Raw genomic sequence first — 16,260 nt, 5'->3', positions numbered from 1 at the left:
GTGGGGCATCTACATTCCTTCTGGAGCAACTAGAACTCTTGACCCCACAGACTTTTCTTACCATGTGAAGAAATAGCAACATGCATACGCAGGGCAGAGTAGGGAAGGGGGAAGCTGGCCCAGCTTACCCAGCCAGGCAATGGGGAAGGGAGCCCAGTGCCTGAATCCAGTTACACATCTCATACAAAGACTTCCAGCCAGGACAGCCATTTTACTTTGTAATAAGAAATAGTGTTTTAAAAGGCTTACTATTGATGTGGCAGAAGGCATGGGAGAACAATCAGCCAGCACTCAGAGGGAGGAAAGTTTAACCTTTATTGTGCAGATCTGCGAGTCCAGGGGAATTCCGGATCCAAAGCCTGAACTGAACTCGTGGGGAGGCTCTGACCTAATATCTCCTCCTGTGGCGGCCCTGAGGGTCCCCGAAGCTTCGCCCAAGTCAGTCTTGGCAGGGCCTTGGGGGCATGCTCCACAGCTCTGTCTAAGTCAGCTTTGGTGGGGCCCTGGGGTTAGGCTCTGGAGCTCTGCCCAAGTCAGTCAGAGTGGGGAAGTAAGACTACAGTTTTAAACAGGTACTGAACTAGGTTGCAAGCCCTCCCCCGCCTCCGCTCCCCCATTTTCCTTTTCACTATAGGAGAAAATTGACTTTGACAAGTATGGCTTTAAGTGCCCTTGGTCCTTAGCCAGGTGTCTCCATCCCTGTTGGAGATTCACAGTCTGTCCGATTCTGAAAGCCAGATGCATTCTCAGACAAGCAGTCACTTTGAGGAGACTGCTTTTGCTTATGAACCAGGAATAATCTAGAGTCTTAAAGACAATTTCAAATAAAGAGCTATGTACTGCTTTGCCACCATTCTAGGAACCCAAATCCACTGTTAAGCCCCATTTCACTGGAGCCTCTTTCATCTTAAGTAATTGCTCAGATTTCAAAAGGCTAGAATTGAATTGAAAAGACTATGTTTTGCTTTCCACAAACTAATGACAGATTAATCGGCCATACCATTTCTACTATTAATAGAAAATGAAGCTGTATATTGTAATGGTCACACCTCAATCAGCATCCCCTTTTTTGAGGGCAGAGCTGCCAGGTGAGCCACCAGGTGCTAAGAAGAAGGAACTGTTAATGGCAATTGTGTCAAACTAATCTCGGAGCAAACTACTGCATTTTATTATGTAAATTCTCAGGACAATTGAAGGCTTTATCAAGGACATTCATCCAATTAATTTTTAAATGTTAACAAAATTAATTTATCATCAGACAGTTTTAATCCTAACTGCCTAGAATTGTTTTTTTTTTATTTTTTAAGTTAGCACTCTAGAGTATTCTTAAAAGTTCAAAGTGGTTTGACATTTGAAAAATTTTTGCTGCTATTCTTATACAAATGGAGGCAAGAATTTACATTGCAATTGATTTAATATTGGTCACATGAGTTATACATAAAAGAGTCAAGTCCTACTTCTAAAATCTTTGAATAGTCATTGATTCACAAACTATTCTGTGAATAGTCTTATAAAATGTGTTACAATCCCAATATGGTGTTAAGATCATTTTATGTAATCAAAGAAAAAAACTGGAAATCATCAAATGATGAAATTCTGACACTGATTTGACCCTCTGCTAGGGATTACAGAGACTACTGGAGACACAAAACCTGCTTCAGGGGACAGTCTATAGAGGGAGAAAGAAACATTAATGCACTCAGTACAATATGAATAAGGACATATAAGAAAATCATCATTGCCGAAACCGGTTTGGCTCAGTGGATGGAGCGTCGGCCTGCGGACTGAGGGGTCCCGGGTTCGATTCCGGTCAAGGGCACGTACCTGGGTTGCGGGCACATCCCCAGTGGGAAGTGTGCAGGAGGCAGGTGATCGATGTTTCTCTCTCATCGATGTTTCTGATTCTCTATCTCTCTCCTTTCCTCTTTGTAAAAAATCAATAAAATATATTTTTTTTAAAAAAAGAAAATTATCATTGATGAAAGGATAGGGAGGACCCCAAATTCTTAGCTGACTATTTTGTTTTGTTGTTGTTGTTGTTTTTGTTGTTGTTAATCCTCACCCAAGGATATTTTTTCCATTGATTTTTAGAGAGAGTGGAAGAGAGAGGGAGAGACAGAGAGAGAAGCATCGATGTGAGAGAGATACATTGATTGGTTGCTTCCCACACACGCCCTGACCCAGGCCAGGAATCGAGTCTGCAACAGAGTTACATGCCCTTGACTGGAATTGAACCCAGGACCCTTCGGTCCGAGAACCAACATTTTATCCACTGAGCCAAACTGGCTAGGGCTTAACTGACTATTTTTAAAGGACCCTAAGAAGACTGTGGTTTAAATAAACATTCTTGAAAATACAACTGTGTTACCAGCTAGGCCTTGAACTCCAACATCTGGTCCCTCATCCTGATCAACCTAGTGGGATCTCAGTGGAAGACTCCTTTCCATGTCTAGTTTATGTTATGGCTGGAAACAAACAGGATCATGAAAATGAGCTGTCACAACTACTCAGATTAACCAAATGATAGTGCAGTCTCTGCCACGTATTCAATAGGCCACAGGATCCTAAAGATAATTTTAAAAGGTATATAAAGTGTTTATCACAGTGCCTGACTGTCTGTTACTAGGGACTGAATAAATGTTAACTTCTTTCACTATTATCTGTTTGCTCTCTTTGTCTTAATGATCTCCATTCCCCAATCGAAGCATAGAGTACATTTTTATACTGGAATATGGTAAAAGAAAAACCAGTTAATTCCCTGATGTTGCTCTCCAAACCACTGCATTTGTGAATCTCAATGTTAGTTGTGCAGAGAAGACTTTACAAATAATCCCTTATATTTGAGGGGAAACCCTGAGCTAAATTATTCTCCATTTAGATAAAGTTAATGTGAGTCCTTTGGAAAATCTCCTGAGAGAGGAAGAAACATTTCGGCCCACATTCAGGCCTGACTCAGCCCATTCCTTGATTTCATTCAGCCTGGGGGTGAGAAAGCTCTGGGAAGCCCTCACAAAACACAGCTCCGACCCCTGACCCCCAGGAAATTAAAACAATTGTAAAGATGTGAAGTACAGCCCTAACTGGTTTGGCTCAGTGGATAGAGCATTGGCCTGCGAACTGAAAGGTCCCACGTTTGATTCCGGTCAAGGGCATGTACCTTGGTTGCGGGCACATCCCCACTAGGAGATGTGCAGGAGGCAGCTGATCCATATTTCTCTCATCAATATTTCTGACTCTCTATCCCTCTCTCTTCTTCTCTGTAAAATATCAATAAAATATATATATTTTTTAAAAAAAGATGTGAAGTACAATTTCACAGGGATGTAAAGCCAAGAGCCCTGGTCTCACTCACTGTAGATTCTAGAATTTAGGAAAACGGTGTTATCTACTTCTCTTTTCTTCTTCTTCTTTTCTTCTTCTTCTTCTTCTTCTTCTTCTTCTTCTTCTTCTTCTTTTACAAATCCATTTATACATATACTAGAGCAGTGGTCAGCGAACTGCGGCTCTTTGGCCCCTTGAGTGTGACTCTTCCTAAACCTTAGGAGTACCCTAATTAAGTTAATAACAATGTACCTACCTATATAGTTTAAGTTTAAAAAATTTGGCTCTCAAAAGAAATTTCAATTGTTGTACTGTTGATATTTGGCTCTGTTAACTAATGAGTTTGCCGACCACTGTAACTAGAGGCCTGGTGCATGGATACGTGCACTGGTGGGGTCCCTCGGTCTGGCCTGCAGAGATCAGGCCGAAACTGGCTCTCCGACATCCCCCAAGGGGTCCTGGATTGCAAGAGGGCGGTTCTTGGGTGACCCACCCTGGAATCGGGCTCCCACTTCTCTGCTCCCAATACTATGTCACTTTCTCTCTGTATCTATCTGGCTTCTCTCATCTCACTTTACCCTAAGTTTGGCAGTAACTGATGACTTGCGGACATTTAGCTGCAAAATGCAATTATTTAGCAAACAGGTTTTACTTAGCCTGGAATCTAATCAGCCTAAGGCAGGACCCTGCTCAATGTCAGGCTCCTACCCAGGCCCTTCCGCCCAGGCAGAATCATGTGGCAGCAGGGGACCTCCTTCTTCCCACCTGAGCTGCTCCTTCGCCTCCTTCCCTCCCTGGAGGTTGCCCGCTGGCGCTACTGTCCACCTGGAAGGAGGGAAGCTGCAGCCGGTTTCCCAGCTGAGAGTGGAGTGGTAGTGGGAAAATTCACTGCCTTCACTGGAAATCGATATTAAGTGGATGGGCGGGGGTGGGCGCCAGACGATGGGGCCTCAGCCAGTAGGTCCTGCATGTCTCATCATTTAGCTAATCTAGTCCAAAAGTTTCTGTAAGGGCCAGACCCACAACCTCTGCAATGGGCTAGAGACCCAGTGGGGAGCCAGACCCGAAGTGGGGAGCCAGTGGACTAGAGGGGTCCCAGCTTGTAAGAGGGTGGTTCTCGGGTGATGCTCCCCGGAATTGGGCTCCCTCTTCTCTGGTTCCGGGTGCGTCACCCAAGAACCGCAGCTGCCAAGTCACTGCAACTCAGCAGCTCCTGCATTGAGTATCTGCCCCCTGGTGGTCAGTGCGCATCATAGCTACCAGTCAGCTGGCTGGACAGTCAGCCAGTCGGCCGGTCACTTAGGCTTTTATATATATAAGTTATTTTGCTTCCTCAAAAGGCCTCTCTCCCTCTGAGTACTTTTCCTTAACTCTCTTTCCCCCTTTTTCATGCATTCTTTTAATTCCCCTTTTCTTTCTATTTGTGTCCATTCCTGGGGTGAAGCTTTCTCCCTCCCTCCCCATTCCTCCCCATTGCCCCCTCTCTTCTCCACATTCACCTCTCTCCTTTTGTGTCTCTTCTCCTGTCTCTCCAGCTAAGTATCCTCCTAAAACTCCCTTCACTCTCTGGAAGATAAAGCTGATAGTTACCATAACCTGATAGTTGCCTTGTAAGACAGTTTTATTTTTCCTTATGGTGCAGGCAGTGTGGTGCAATAGAGAAAGCATGAGACTTGAGAGTCTGGGTTCTTGTGATCCACCTATGTACCAACTTCCCCTTTTATGAACTGAAAGTTATGTTTCACAAGATATTATACAATAGATCATATCAATCCAATTCAATATCCAAAAGACATTTTCACATAAATGATCGCAGTGGAAATACAATCATTAAATGTTAAGTAGTACAGGTAACAGTTGACCTTGATGTCCGCTACCTGCAGAATGAAAGAGCTTTTGTTATTGACCAATTGATAAAGGTTCCTTTTAAGAACAAATGTTCTTGAGAATTATTATAATGGTAAAATACTAGTAAGTACCAAGCACAGAGCAGATCGCTACACTTAAAAAAGAAAAAAAGGGAACACAATAGCCTTGAGGGACAACCACCAATAGTTCCCTTCTCCTGACACACATTTACCTTCAAGACAGGATACTTCTGGGCCTTAATTCTCTAAACAGCACATCACCTCTCTTTAAAAGTATTTTTAATTCCTCAACATTGTTCATACAAACAGAACCAATTCTAACTTCTAAGACTTCTGGTATGTAAACATCCAAAGTATAAACAGGAACTGCTGGGCCTTTAAAGGATTATACAATTTCTGGGAAATACTACTAGGTGTTTGTTCTTTCCCCCACTTCTGGGAAATAAAATAGAAGCACGTCTCTAATGCCATGGATCCAGTTTAAAAAATAACTCACACAAATTCAGTTCTGATAATGTAAACATACTGGGTTGCAATTTACTCTTGTATTATTAATAACAAAAGGTTGCTAAACAGATTAATAGTATGCTAAGTAGCGGGAACTCCAAAGTTTCTATATATAAATGCGCTTAGAGGCCACAGTCTGGTTAGAATAGAAGCCAGTGGATTTACTTTGAAACTGACTTTGTATAGGAAGCCCTCTGTCTTTATTTTGATGATGTGTTCATACATAACTCAGAATAGTATAGATTTTTAAAAATTATAGTATGCACACTTTACAAAAAATTGAAAAAAAAACATTAATTGTCCACATCAAGTGTTATTTATTTGTTTACTTATTTATATATTTACTTATTTACTGTGGCTCTAGATGGCTGATAGGGATTACAGGGAGAATTAACATCTTCCCCACCCCAAGCATCTCCTGATAATAACAGTTAGTGGATGTTGTAACAACTGGTTCCAAAAATTTTAGCAATGACTAAAGTGTACACAGAAATGTATTGTGAATAGACACATCACTTCTCTGGACACTAAAAGTTCTCAAAGACCCAACATTTAGCTCTTCCCACAGAGTTGAGACTAGCAACTGGCCATTGGAAGAGCTGAGACTGGGATCGATACATGTCTCCAAGTCCGTACACATTCTCCCACTTCACGATAGCCAGTTTGGAAGAAGCTCGGCTCAGAAACACTTTGAAGGCCAAAAATTCCATTACAGTATATTCTTGAAACTAATAAAATAGCATTTATAGAATGTAGACTTTTTCCTCAATTTAGACTGTTCTTCCTCATAGTATGACTATATTGTTATTTTGCCGCATTTATTTTTATATACTGGTTATGTATTTAAGTGTAACCTACTCTACCACATACCTGTGTGTATGCAAACACACATATAGTAAACACTTAACAAATATTTGTTAAATAAACAAATAAATGATTCAGTGAGATTTTATTGAACCATAAAACTATCACCCCTGTGTAAACAGCAATCTATATGAGAGTAGCTGGAATTATTGATTTCTAAGAAATAGAAAGTTATTCAATTCTTCCATCCATGAAAAGCCTCTGAAAAATCCCAGAATTTGTGTAAAAAAAATGGTGTTTGTAAGTGCATTTTCCTAGGCAGAGATTCCAAAGCTTTCATCCATTTCTCCAATGGGGGTTCTGTGATCCTGAAAAGATAAAAAAAAATACCAGTCTACTCAATCCTCTCTATTATATCCCTTATGTCATATTAATGACCAGCCAAACGATACTGGTCTACTTATGAAAGACTTAACGTACAGAGCTATATACTAGTCTGCAGATATATAACATACCTCCTGTGACAAGAAACTCACCACCATGAGGCAGTCCAAACTACGTCCATATTTTGCAACTTAGCTTCTGATTGACCCCAGCTCCACCCCCCAGAGTCACACAGAACATATCCAGCCCCTATGCCGCTTGACAGCCCTTCATTTATTTTTCCTTAGACAGCTGTCATGACCCTTCCGATCTTCTCGTATGCAGCCTAAGTCCCCAGTTCTTTCACCCTGGAGCCCTCAGTGCACTCAGGAGCCAGCCCAACGGGGTGGGCCCTCCCAGAGCCAAGAGCAACTCACATCCTCGTTCTGTGGACCAGACTAACAGTTCATCACCTGAGGGCAGTTGGTTCTCCCAAAAACGCCTATCATTTTTTCTTTACCTGTTCTACAGTTTCACCATGACCCTCCAATTCTGTGCATGCAGTTCGTTTGAGGATCCTGTTGCAATTATCCCTGTCAAATGTCCACCTTGTAAATGTAACTGTTTCTTTTGGTTGAGGTTCCGATGGATTCTTAAGTTCTATCATTCCAACTTTTAGCTGCCGTCCTTCACACAGCTTCTCTCTCACTTCAGTTCAGACAGGTTTCCATATAAGTTAATGCCTTATAAATATGCAACTTTGGCTACACAGTCTTTTTATGTTTATCTTATGGTATAATGCCCAGAGTTTTTAGCTGCTAGAAACAGAAATGTTAGTCCACTTATGAAAGACTTAACCTACAGAGCTATATACTAGTCTGCAGATACCTCCGAGCCCACACAGTGGGAGGTGGGGTGCAGGGGCTGGCTTTCGCTGCCACGCCCTGTGAGAGAGGCAGCCTCCTCCAGACTGACTTCCACGCATACCTGGGATCGCTTCCTGTGGCCATTGCTTCCACTACGCAGGAGAACCAGAATAGACCCCTTCTGCTGCCCCCTCCCTCCAGCTGGCCGCACAGGCACACCTCAGCCTTGTTCCAGTCACAGATCACTCTTGAAAAGATGAGGAATGGAGCTGGACATCACTCCGACTGTACTCCTCAGAGCCTAAAATATCTTCCAGTGTGGACTGCCAGAGCTGAATTCTACCCGCTCCCGTTCCTCCTCGCTCTCCTGCCATTTCCCACTGATACTTGCTGAGGCCCCGATGACCAAGCAAGCATTTTCTATTAAACCACTGACGCGGCGTGCTTTTTCCCTCCATCTTTGTTCTCCTGGGCCTCTTTTGCATCTGATAGTGCTCACCCGTCTTCCAAGTACCAATATATTGCAAATACATAGTTATTTGCAATTTGCATGTACCTCCTCGTGTTACTTCATTTCACCTCCACAACAGCCCTGTAAGACAGCCAGGACAACAGCACCATCCCTGTTTCACATACGAAGAAACTGAGACATAAAGCAGATGTGCCCACACTGACATGATGCTAGGTGCCAAAGCAAATGCCGGAAAAACCTGCCTTCTCAGGCAGGGTTCATTCCATACCAAGCCATCTTGGCTTCCATGATACTATAATGAATAGTTACCATTTGGTTGCCAGTTACTCTATCGGATCTTGTCTTGTAGACATATACTTACTACAGAATCGGAGGCTCAGAGAGATTAAATAACTTGCCTAATGCCACCTCAGTTAGTAAGAGACTAGGAGGTCTTGCTCTGTTGTTGGCCCCCTGTTCTTCCCATACTACAGAATCTTTCAAAAACCTAATTTATTCTATGGCTGCTCTTCTAACTTTCTAAATCTATACCAACATAATTATATTTTCATTTCCAAAGTCTATTCTTTTATCTACCATGCCAAGTGGAGATTTCCACTCACATGGCTTCCCACCATTTCAAGCCTCATATGACTAAAAATGAATTCGTTATCCTCACCTCTCTCACCAGGCCCCCTCTCCCATCTCTGTAGTACTAGCATTTGCCCAGCCACAGCGCACAGAGCGTTAGAGCTGATCCATTCCTCTCCTCATCCCCCATGTACCGTCAGCCACCAAGTTCTACTGGATGTTCTTGTGAAGCCCTCATTTTTCTGCCTCTACCTTCCCACTGTTACTTATTCAAGGCCCTGAAACTGATGCTATCGGGTCAGCTGTCTTTCAGCAAAATGTGCAGTTTTCAAGATCCTGCCCCCAGAGTTCATCTTCTAAGCACTGTTTCACCAATCTTCCTTAACACAGCTTTATATTACTACCTCCACATATACAACTTCAAAGTGCCCATAAACCATAAACAAGAAGTCTGGAAGTCTCATATGCAGCTTTCAAACTCTCCTCCCCCTGAACGTGCCTCCCCTTATCCATCTGGGCAGGTTAAACCTTATTGATTATCGTTATTGCTAAATTGCCTTTCTGCTCACTTCTGCTTATCCCTCTTTGATCCACCCTTTAGGTGTAAGTCACACTTCACCTCTTCCAAGAGACCAAGTATTCTGGAACCCATAAAATCATAAAATTCCTGCAGCACTTACAGCTTGCACCATCTATCCAAGCACCAGGCTGTTTTCTGACTCCAGTAGTTGATTTTTGCTTTATATGACAGTAAACTTGAGAGAAATGGAGGAAAGGGGGTATAGCTCATGCTCCTCTGTTCCCCACGACTCCTAGCAAAAATGCCGAGTATAAGGAGGAGGTTCAATAAATGGCTGCATCTTAGGTATGTTTCCCTGGGTTGAGGTCTGTGGGTCACCTCATGGGATCTTGAAGCAGGTAGGCAATAGACCACAATTTGAGAAGCCTTGATCTTTCATGATCAGTTGAAAAAGTCATGCCAAAGGTAGACAAGACATTGGTGTTTATTCTTATGCTCATCAATAGATAAGCAATAGCTTGAATACACACAATTTTCTGTTATCTAAGAGTTGTTGTTGTTGTTGTTTTAAAGAAGATTTGCTATGCATAAAACAAATTCCAGGTATTTTGAAGGACATGAGATACTCAATAATTCCTCACATTCCAGAAGCAAAAAGTTGATGTATAACTGGTTTTATGCAGATGAATTTGAAAATCAATTTTTAGATTGGATGCGAAAGTTAGAATGCAGAACTGTTCCAGTTAAAGTGTAATTCATTAGGCAAACCAGCAAATATTTTATAATGAATAATCTGACATAAATATACAGATAGTAAGGCAGAGAAGTAAACAGAGATTCAAATGATGCTTTTAGCTCTACAGAATTGTTTAATGAATTTCCAAAACATTTTAGAATATGTTGACTATTCATGGAATTAAATACAGTAGAAAAAAATGAAAATGAAATTTGAGGAAACAGAATAAAAGAGATGCTTGCAGATACGTTTCACATTTAGGTTAATAACCCACAATGAATAAAATTGTGCAGTTCTGAAGAAACAAATATGTTACATTACAGATTTTTTTCAACAATGGAGAACTAGAGAAGAATTTAAAGAAGGCCATGATTTTGTAGAGTGCATTTAAGGTAGTCAACGTGAAGTTAACTATGGCTTTTACGATGTACACTATTTCTGATTTCATTAGTGTGCTGATCATTTTTGAGAAATATGCCTGTGGTAACAACCACACTGTAAAGTTAGGGTATTGTTTTATTTTAGGAAGATATAAAGATCTTGGTGTAACTAACATCTTTCTTTCTAAATTTCCCCTAATAAACAGCAACTTTGCTTTTACTTGAAAATCAGTAACTGAAAGACCTATTACTTTTCTGGGCAGTCCTAATTATTACAACTTTCTCCTTCGTTACACAGAAATCTGCTCCTGATTTACCCTCCAGTGCCAACTCTGCCCTGCAAAATCACCCGGGGCAAGCCTTTCTTTGCTTCATAGGAGTTTTTCTACTCCATAGTATGTGAACTTAACTTTCAGATCTCCTTGAATTCTTCTTTTCTTCTGGCTAAAAATTCTTAATTTCTTCAGCCATTTCTCAAGTGGCATTTTCTCTAGAAGCCTCACCAATCTAGTCATGCTGCCCTCACCATTTTTTAGCTCACTAACATCTCACGAAGTATGGCTCACATCATTTAGTACAAGACTCTGATGTTGACCCGCCTAGAACAGAATCTAGGGAAACTACCTCATCTAATGTGCACCCCAGACTTTCTATTAACACTACCAAAAATTGCATAAGCTATTTTAGTAATAGCACTATAGCACTAGCTCATATTTAGTTAATGACAACCCTCAACTTTCCCATCCCCCACAATAAACTATTTTAAGTAGTGTCTCCTATGTTGTGTACATACTAAATAGAGACTATAGGACCCATAGTTGGGACTTTACATTTACAATTTTACAGGCAACTGTGTCCGTCCCTCTAAAAATCCCTAGCTTTTAAGCCCAGGCAGCCCTGTCCTTTCCTAAAGATATCAGCAGCAGGTTCACTGTCACTCTCCAATCTTTGCCATGGTTCTTTGTCATATCAGTAATCATAGAGGCGATTATTTCACTCCTGGCCTTGCCGTTTTTCTGGACTCCACTCCTCCAATGACCTTGTCCTCCACTCCATCTCAGTCTCCCACTCCCCTCAATGAGTGTATCCCCTTCTTAACCCGTCTGAAACACCCGTTCTTTCACTGCCCTCTCTACTTTACAGTGCCTTTTCCAAAGCTCCCTTAGTCAATCATTTATTTTAACTTTAAAAGAAAAGCACAACTAACTAATCCAGGGATCTTTGAGTAATATTCAGCCACAGCTACTTTTATGAAAATAATAGAATTAGATAGATAGATAGATAGAATTTATCTCCCCCCCCCATATTATCTGAGCAATCCGTGTTCATTAGATTATTACAATGCCCTTCTAGTCTAGCTCCCAGCAATGACTTGAGAATGAGGAAAATAAAAAGTGACACAAAAGCAACTGTTTAACTAAACCAAATACTAATATGAAACAGAAAGATGCACATGTTCTAGGAAACCACACCTGTGTTTAGCACAGATTCTTACCCAAAGGAGGCATTCAATAAATGTTGACAAAATTGATTTGATAATAAAAACTTTCCATAAACTGTGCTATCCAGGATGGACCGAATATTGAGCAAGATAATCCACAACTCTTCTCCAAGCCCTCAGAATAAGACGTACATAGACAGCCTAGAAAAAAAGAAGGGGGCAGGAAGGCCTATAGTACATTAGAGGAGCAATGAGCAGGATAAGTTTCCTGGAACAGTAAGTTCATGAAGAGGAAATTATGCTGAAAGCCTTGATAAAATTTATCTATGCATTTTAGGATATGTGACTGTTTCTACATTTTAATTTAACCTAATTTCAATTCCCTATAGGAAAGGATATATAGTGTGCTTACTGCCAGAAATGTTATTTATTGTATCCAGAGGCTATATCCAGAGAAATAAAGTGCATTAGAAACTCTTTTATTCTTCTTATATGGTCTGTAATATATTCTAAAAGCAAATGAAGTGTTCCTTCCCATTTCAATGGAACTGATGTTTTCTCAAAAGATGAAAGAAGACAGAAGATTGAGATTATACCTTCTGAAAAGGATTACTGGGAATGACTCCAAATAAAAGTGTACACATGTCTATCAAACACATCCACAAAGGAAGACAGTCAATCCAACCTCCACATGTAGTTTAGATTATTGGTAATGTGTATTGTACAGTGTATTATATTAAATGATATAAACATCCTATATAATAAAAGAGAAAAATGGTAATTGGCGTACGATGATACCCTTTTCATTGGCTAATCAGGGCTATATGCAAATTAACTGCCAACTCAGATGGCAGTTAACTGACAACAAAATGGCGGTTAATTTGCATATGTAGGCACAATGCAGGAAGGCGAAAGGGAAAGCAGGAAGAAGCCCCCTGCTACTGACAGTGATCGGAATCCCAGGGGGGCGCTAAGAGCCCCCAGGGCCGCCTTTGCCCTGCCCCCCAGCCCTGATCGGCGAATCAGGCGCCTTTGTCACCCTGGCCAGTGATAGCAGGAAGTAGGGGGGGAGCCAGCGATGGGAGCTGGGCAAGGTCAAAGCTGGCAGTCCCAGGAACTAGGGGTCCCTTGCCTGGGCCTAAAGCGGAGTCCACGATCGCAGGGCCGCTGCTGCTGCGGGTCCCCACTGCCCGGGCAGGACGCCTCGGCCAGAGGCGTTAGGCCGGGGCAGGGGCGGAGCCTGTAACCGCGGGGAGCTGTGGGTGCCCTGCCCAGGCCTGACGCAGGGGGCCGATCCTGCGATTGGGGGTTGATGGGGGTCAATGCCTGAGGGCTCCCAGTATGTGAGAGGGGACAGGCTGGGCTGAGGGACACTCCCCCTCACCCCTACCCAGTGCACGAATTTCATTCTGAAAAGCTATTTAAATGATTATAGACTAAAAATAGTTTTTCTAATAGAATATCACAGTCAGCATTTGAAAAATATAAATTTATGAGCACTGTGGTCCAAGTAGAAGGTAAATGAGGAAAATCTCTTTTTTACCAATCATCTAGAAATTTAAGTCAAATTATCTATAACTCAATATTACAGAAACAAATCTTACTGGACCAATTTCTCTACACCATTCACTACTTTGTCTTTTATTTTGCCCTCCAAGCATGAAGCAGTCAATGAGTTAATTTCCAAATCAGCCAAGGAGTTAACTTCTTACCACTGCATTTTGATCAAATGGTCTATTTTAAATTCTCCCTTTAAACAAAGAGCCATTCTTCTATCCTTGTGTTATTGTATGCTCCTCTTGAATAGTTTCCAGGAATAACAGATCATGAAAAAAAAAACCCACAGTTGCTCTTGACATCCTTTGTATAAAGTTATTAGATGATGGCACTGATTCCTGACTAACAACTCCAACACGCTGTAGCCTACACGTGGTGTATTAAAAGTTCCCTTGGCAACAGACATCATTTTGCATGCCCATTATAAATTTTAAACATGAAAAATTAAAGAAAGTGTTACTTTCATTAAGAATGTTGTACCACAAAAGGAACAGAAGCAATAAGACTACCTAAAAATGGGAGTACTGATGGAAATGTCATAGTGTGGCTGTAATGATGTTTAAACACATATTCATTTTAGGACACTACTGAAAAATATTTTTGGAAATGTTTCTTTAAGAACTTTAATTACCATTAATGTTTAAAAATAAATGATAGAATCTCTGTCCAGATGACATGATTTGTGGTGTTTTTCAGGAAAAAAAAAAAGTTTAAAAAACATCAATACCTGCCTTACATTGTATAATTCCATCTGAAAAAGAAACAAAATCTGTTTACAGTGCATCAGGACAAAATCTAATTTACTTCTTAGTCTGATCTGAGTCCCAAAGAGCACCATTCTCTTAAAAAGGTAAACAGTGTGTTTCATAGGCTTCCACTGGATTTTATGTCTGACAAAGTTAAAGATACACCTGCTGACTTCGCGTATAGCAACAGAACTGCCAAAATAACAGACAAGAAAGCTGGCCCAGATTCTATTTGTATTTTTCAAAGAACTAGTTATTTACTTAGGCATCATTTTTGGCACCTGGGTCTCTTATGACAGTCCATGCAGTCTACCAAAGAAGAAACATACATGTTTAAAACATTAAACAATAGACAGTTATATGAGAAATTCCTTCAGAAATAACAAACTAAAAAATTCTATATAAATATGTGCTGTAAGATTTTATCTCTATAAAATAAGTGCTCCTGTTCCCTCCCGTCATTTTCCTCCCATCCAGACTTAACATCATGTTTGATTTTGTTAGTGTATTTGTTGCCTAGGATAGGAAACCCCTATGACAGCTAACAAAGTCTAATATTTCTACAAGAATAATTATGATGATGGTGTTGAAAACTGCAAATGCCTGCTTTGAGACAGCGGGAGATGTTCTAAACATTGTATAAACAGCAACTCATTTTAGTGAATAGTATGTTACTGAACACTGGGCACAGGGCTTCCTTTCCCTAATTCACCCAACCCTGGAGACACTAACGGGAGGTAGGCCATGTCTATAAAGAAATAATTTACTTTGATTATGGTGGATAAAGGTTCTGAACCATGAGCTACCCTCATCAAAGAATGATAATGGTAACCCAACAAAAATGGTACCTTTATTTACCTATTATCTTTTGCGGTCTTATTTTGCAATGATAGAGTTTTGTTTTCACTCTACTTAGGCTTAAGTCTTTCTTTTCTTTTGTTTTGCTTGTAAGATGGTCGCTTTTTCTCTTCCCTTCAGAATGTTGCCATTTTATTCAGCGCATTCCCCAAGCCGCCTCCTCTCAGCTCAGATCTTGTACTGGAGCAGAGTTAAAGCTGCCTAAGGTCACGCCAGGCGACCAGTAAGAGGCGGTGGCTTAAGAAAGGGGTTCCCCTAAATCAGCTGCCAAGAGTGTGACGGCCATTCCCCCCACCTTTCCCCTCGGCTGGGAGCTCCCACCACCCCAAGCCTGGGAAAGCTACATTTCCAAAACTACACACTCCCATTCCACCACCACAAAGCTTTCTCAGAGCACACAACACAGCACCCTCTTCCCCAGGCCCTAGGAAAACAGCGCTCCCAGGCCCGGCCATCCTCCCCAAACGTGCCTCCCGCAGCCCTGGGCCAGGATGTCCCAGGCCCCCCCGGTCCCCTCTGGGCACCCAGGCGGTCTGGTTCGGAAGCGGGGGAGTCAAGCCATGGGAGACTGAACCCAGGGCGGTTTTCAGAGCCCGGGAGAGTCCAGACTGCTGGTAAGCTGAACCTCGCCCACTCACCACCGGAGTGGGGTCACACCACAGCCAGGCCGGCCGCTTGAAGGGGTTGCAAGTTTCAGTGCTCCCTGCAAGAGCCAGGGTTCCCTGCATCCGGGCAGCTGGACCGAAAGGCAACCCCCAGCCCTCTGGCAACGCTGTCCCTCATGAATTAGACATACACACCCTGGGATTTCTGTTTCCTGCGCAGAGAGAGGGAGAAATGAAGGGTGGGAGGAGGGACCGGCAGGGAGTAGGGTGTGGCAATTGGTGGAGGGAACGGGTAAGGGCCGGTTAAAGTCACCTCCCTGCCCGGGTCAGAGCCGGGGAAGGGGCAGCGGGTCTGCCTGCCGCTTTGTTGTCACCGTCCCAGTCGCTGGCGCGCACGCTGCAAACACGCCCCCAAAATCCGGGCCACGGGCCAAGAGGCCCCTAACAGCCCCAACCCCTTGGCCGAAGGAGGAAACTTGTACACGGGCACCCCAGCCCCAGGTGCTGCGGTTTGCCTCTGAGGGCCTTTTAACAGCCAGAATGATGATGATCATTAAATAAGAGAATCAACAGTATTTTGTTGTCTTCCAAGTCTTTGGAAAAATGAAATTCAGGCTTTCGACGGATCCGCTAACGCTGACAGCCC

The 16,260-nt window shown here is 42.2% G+C and overlaps 1 protein-coding gene across 1 annotated transcript in view; it reads right to left on the bottom strand.

Annotated features, from left to right (window-relative positions):
• Positions 1–16,260, bottom strand: part of RTN1 (reticulon 1) — a 110,387-nt gene that overhangs the window by 86,363 nt on the left and 7,764 nt on the right. Inside the window, exon 2 of the mRNA XM_006767718.2 lies at positions 15,810–15,931. Within this exon, the coding sequence (XP_006767781.2) occupies positions 15,810–15,931 (122 nt within the window). The remainder of the gene's footprint in view (positions 1–15,809; positions 15,932–16,260) is intronic.

This window comes from Myotis davidii, unplaced genomic scaffold, assembly GCF_000327345.1.
Source record: "Myotis davidii unplaced genomic scaffold, ASM32734v1 scaffold281, whole genome shotgun sequence".
Taxonomy (NCBI): Eukaryota; Metazoa; Chordata; class Mammalia; order Chiroptera; family Vespertilionidae; genus Myotis; species Myotis davidii.
The sequence above is the reverse complement of the archived record's forward strand: the minus strand, read 5'-3'. Positions and strand labels throughout refer to the sequence as shown.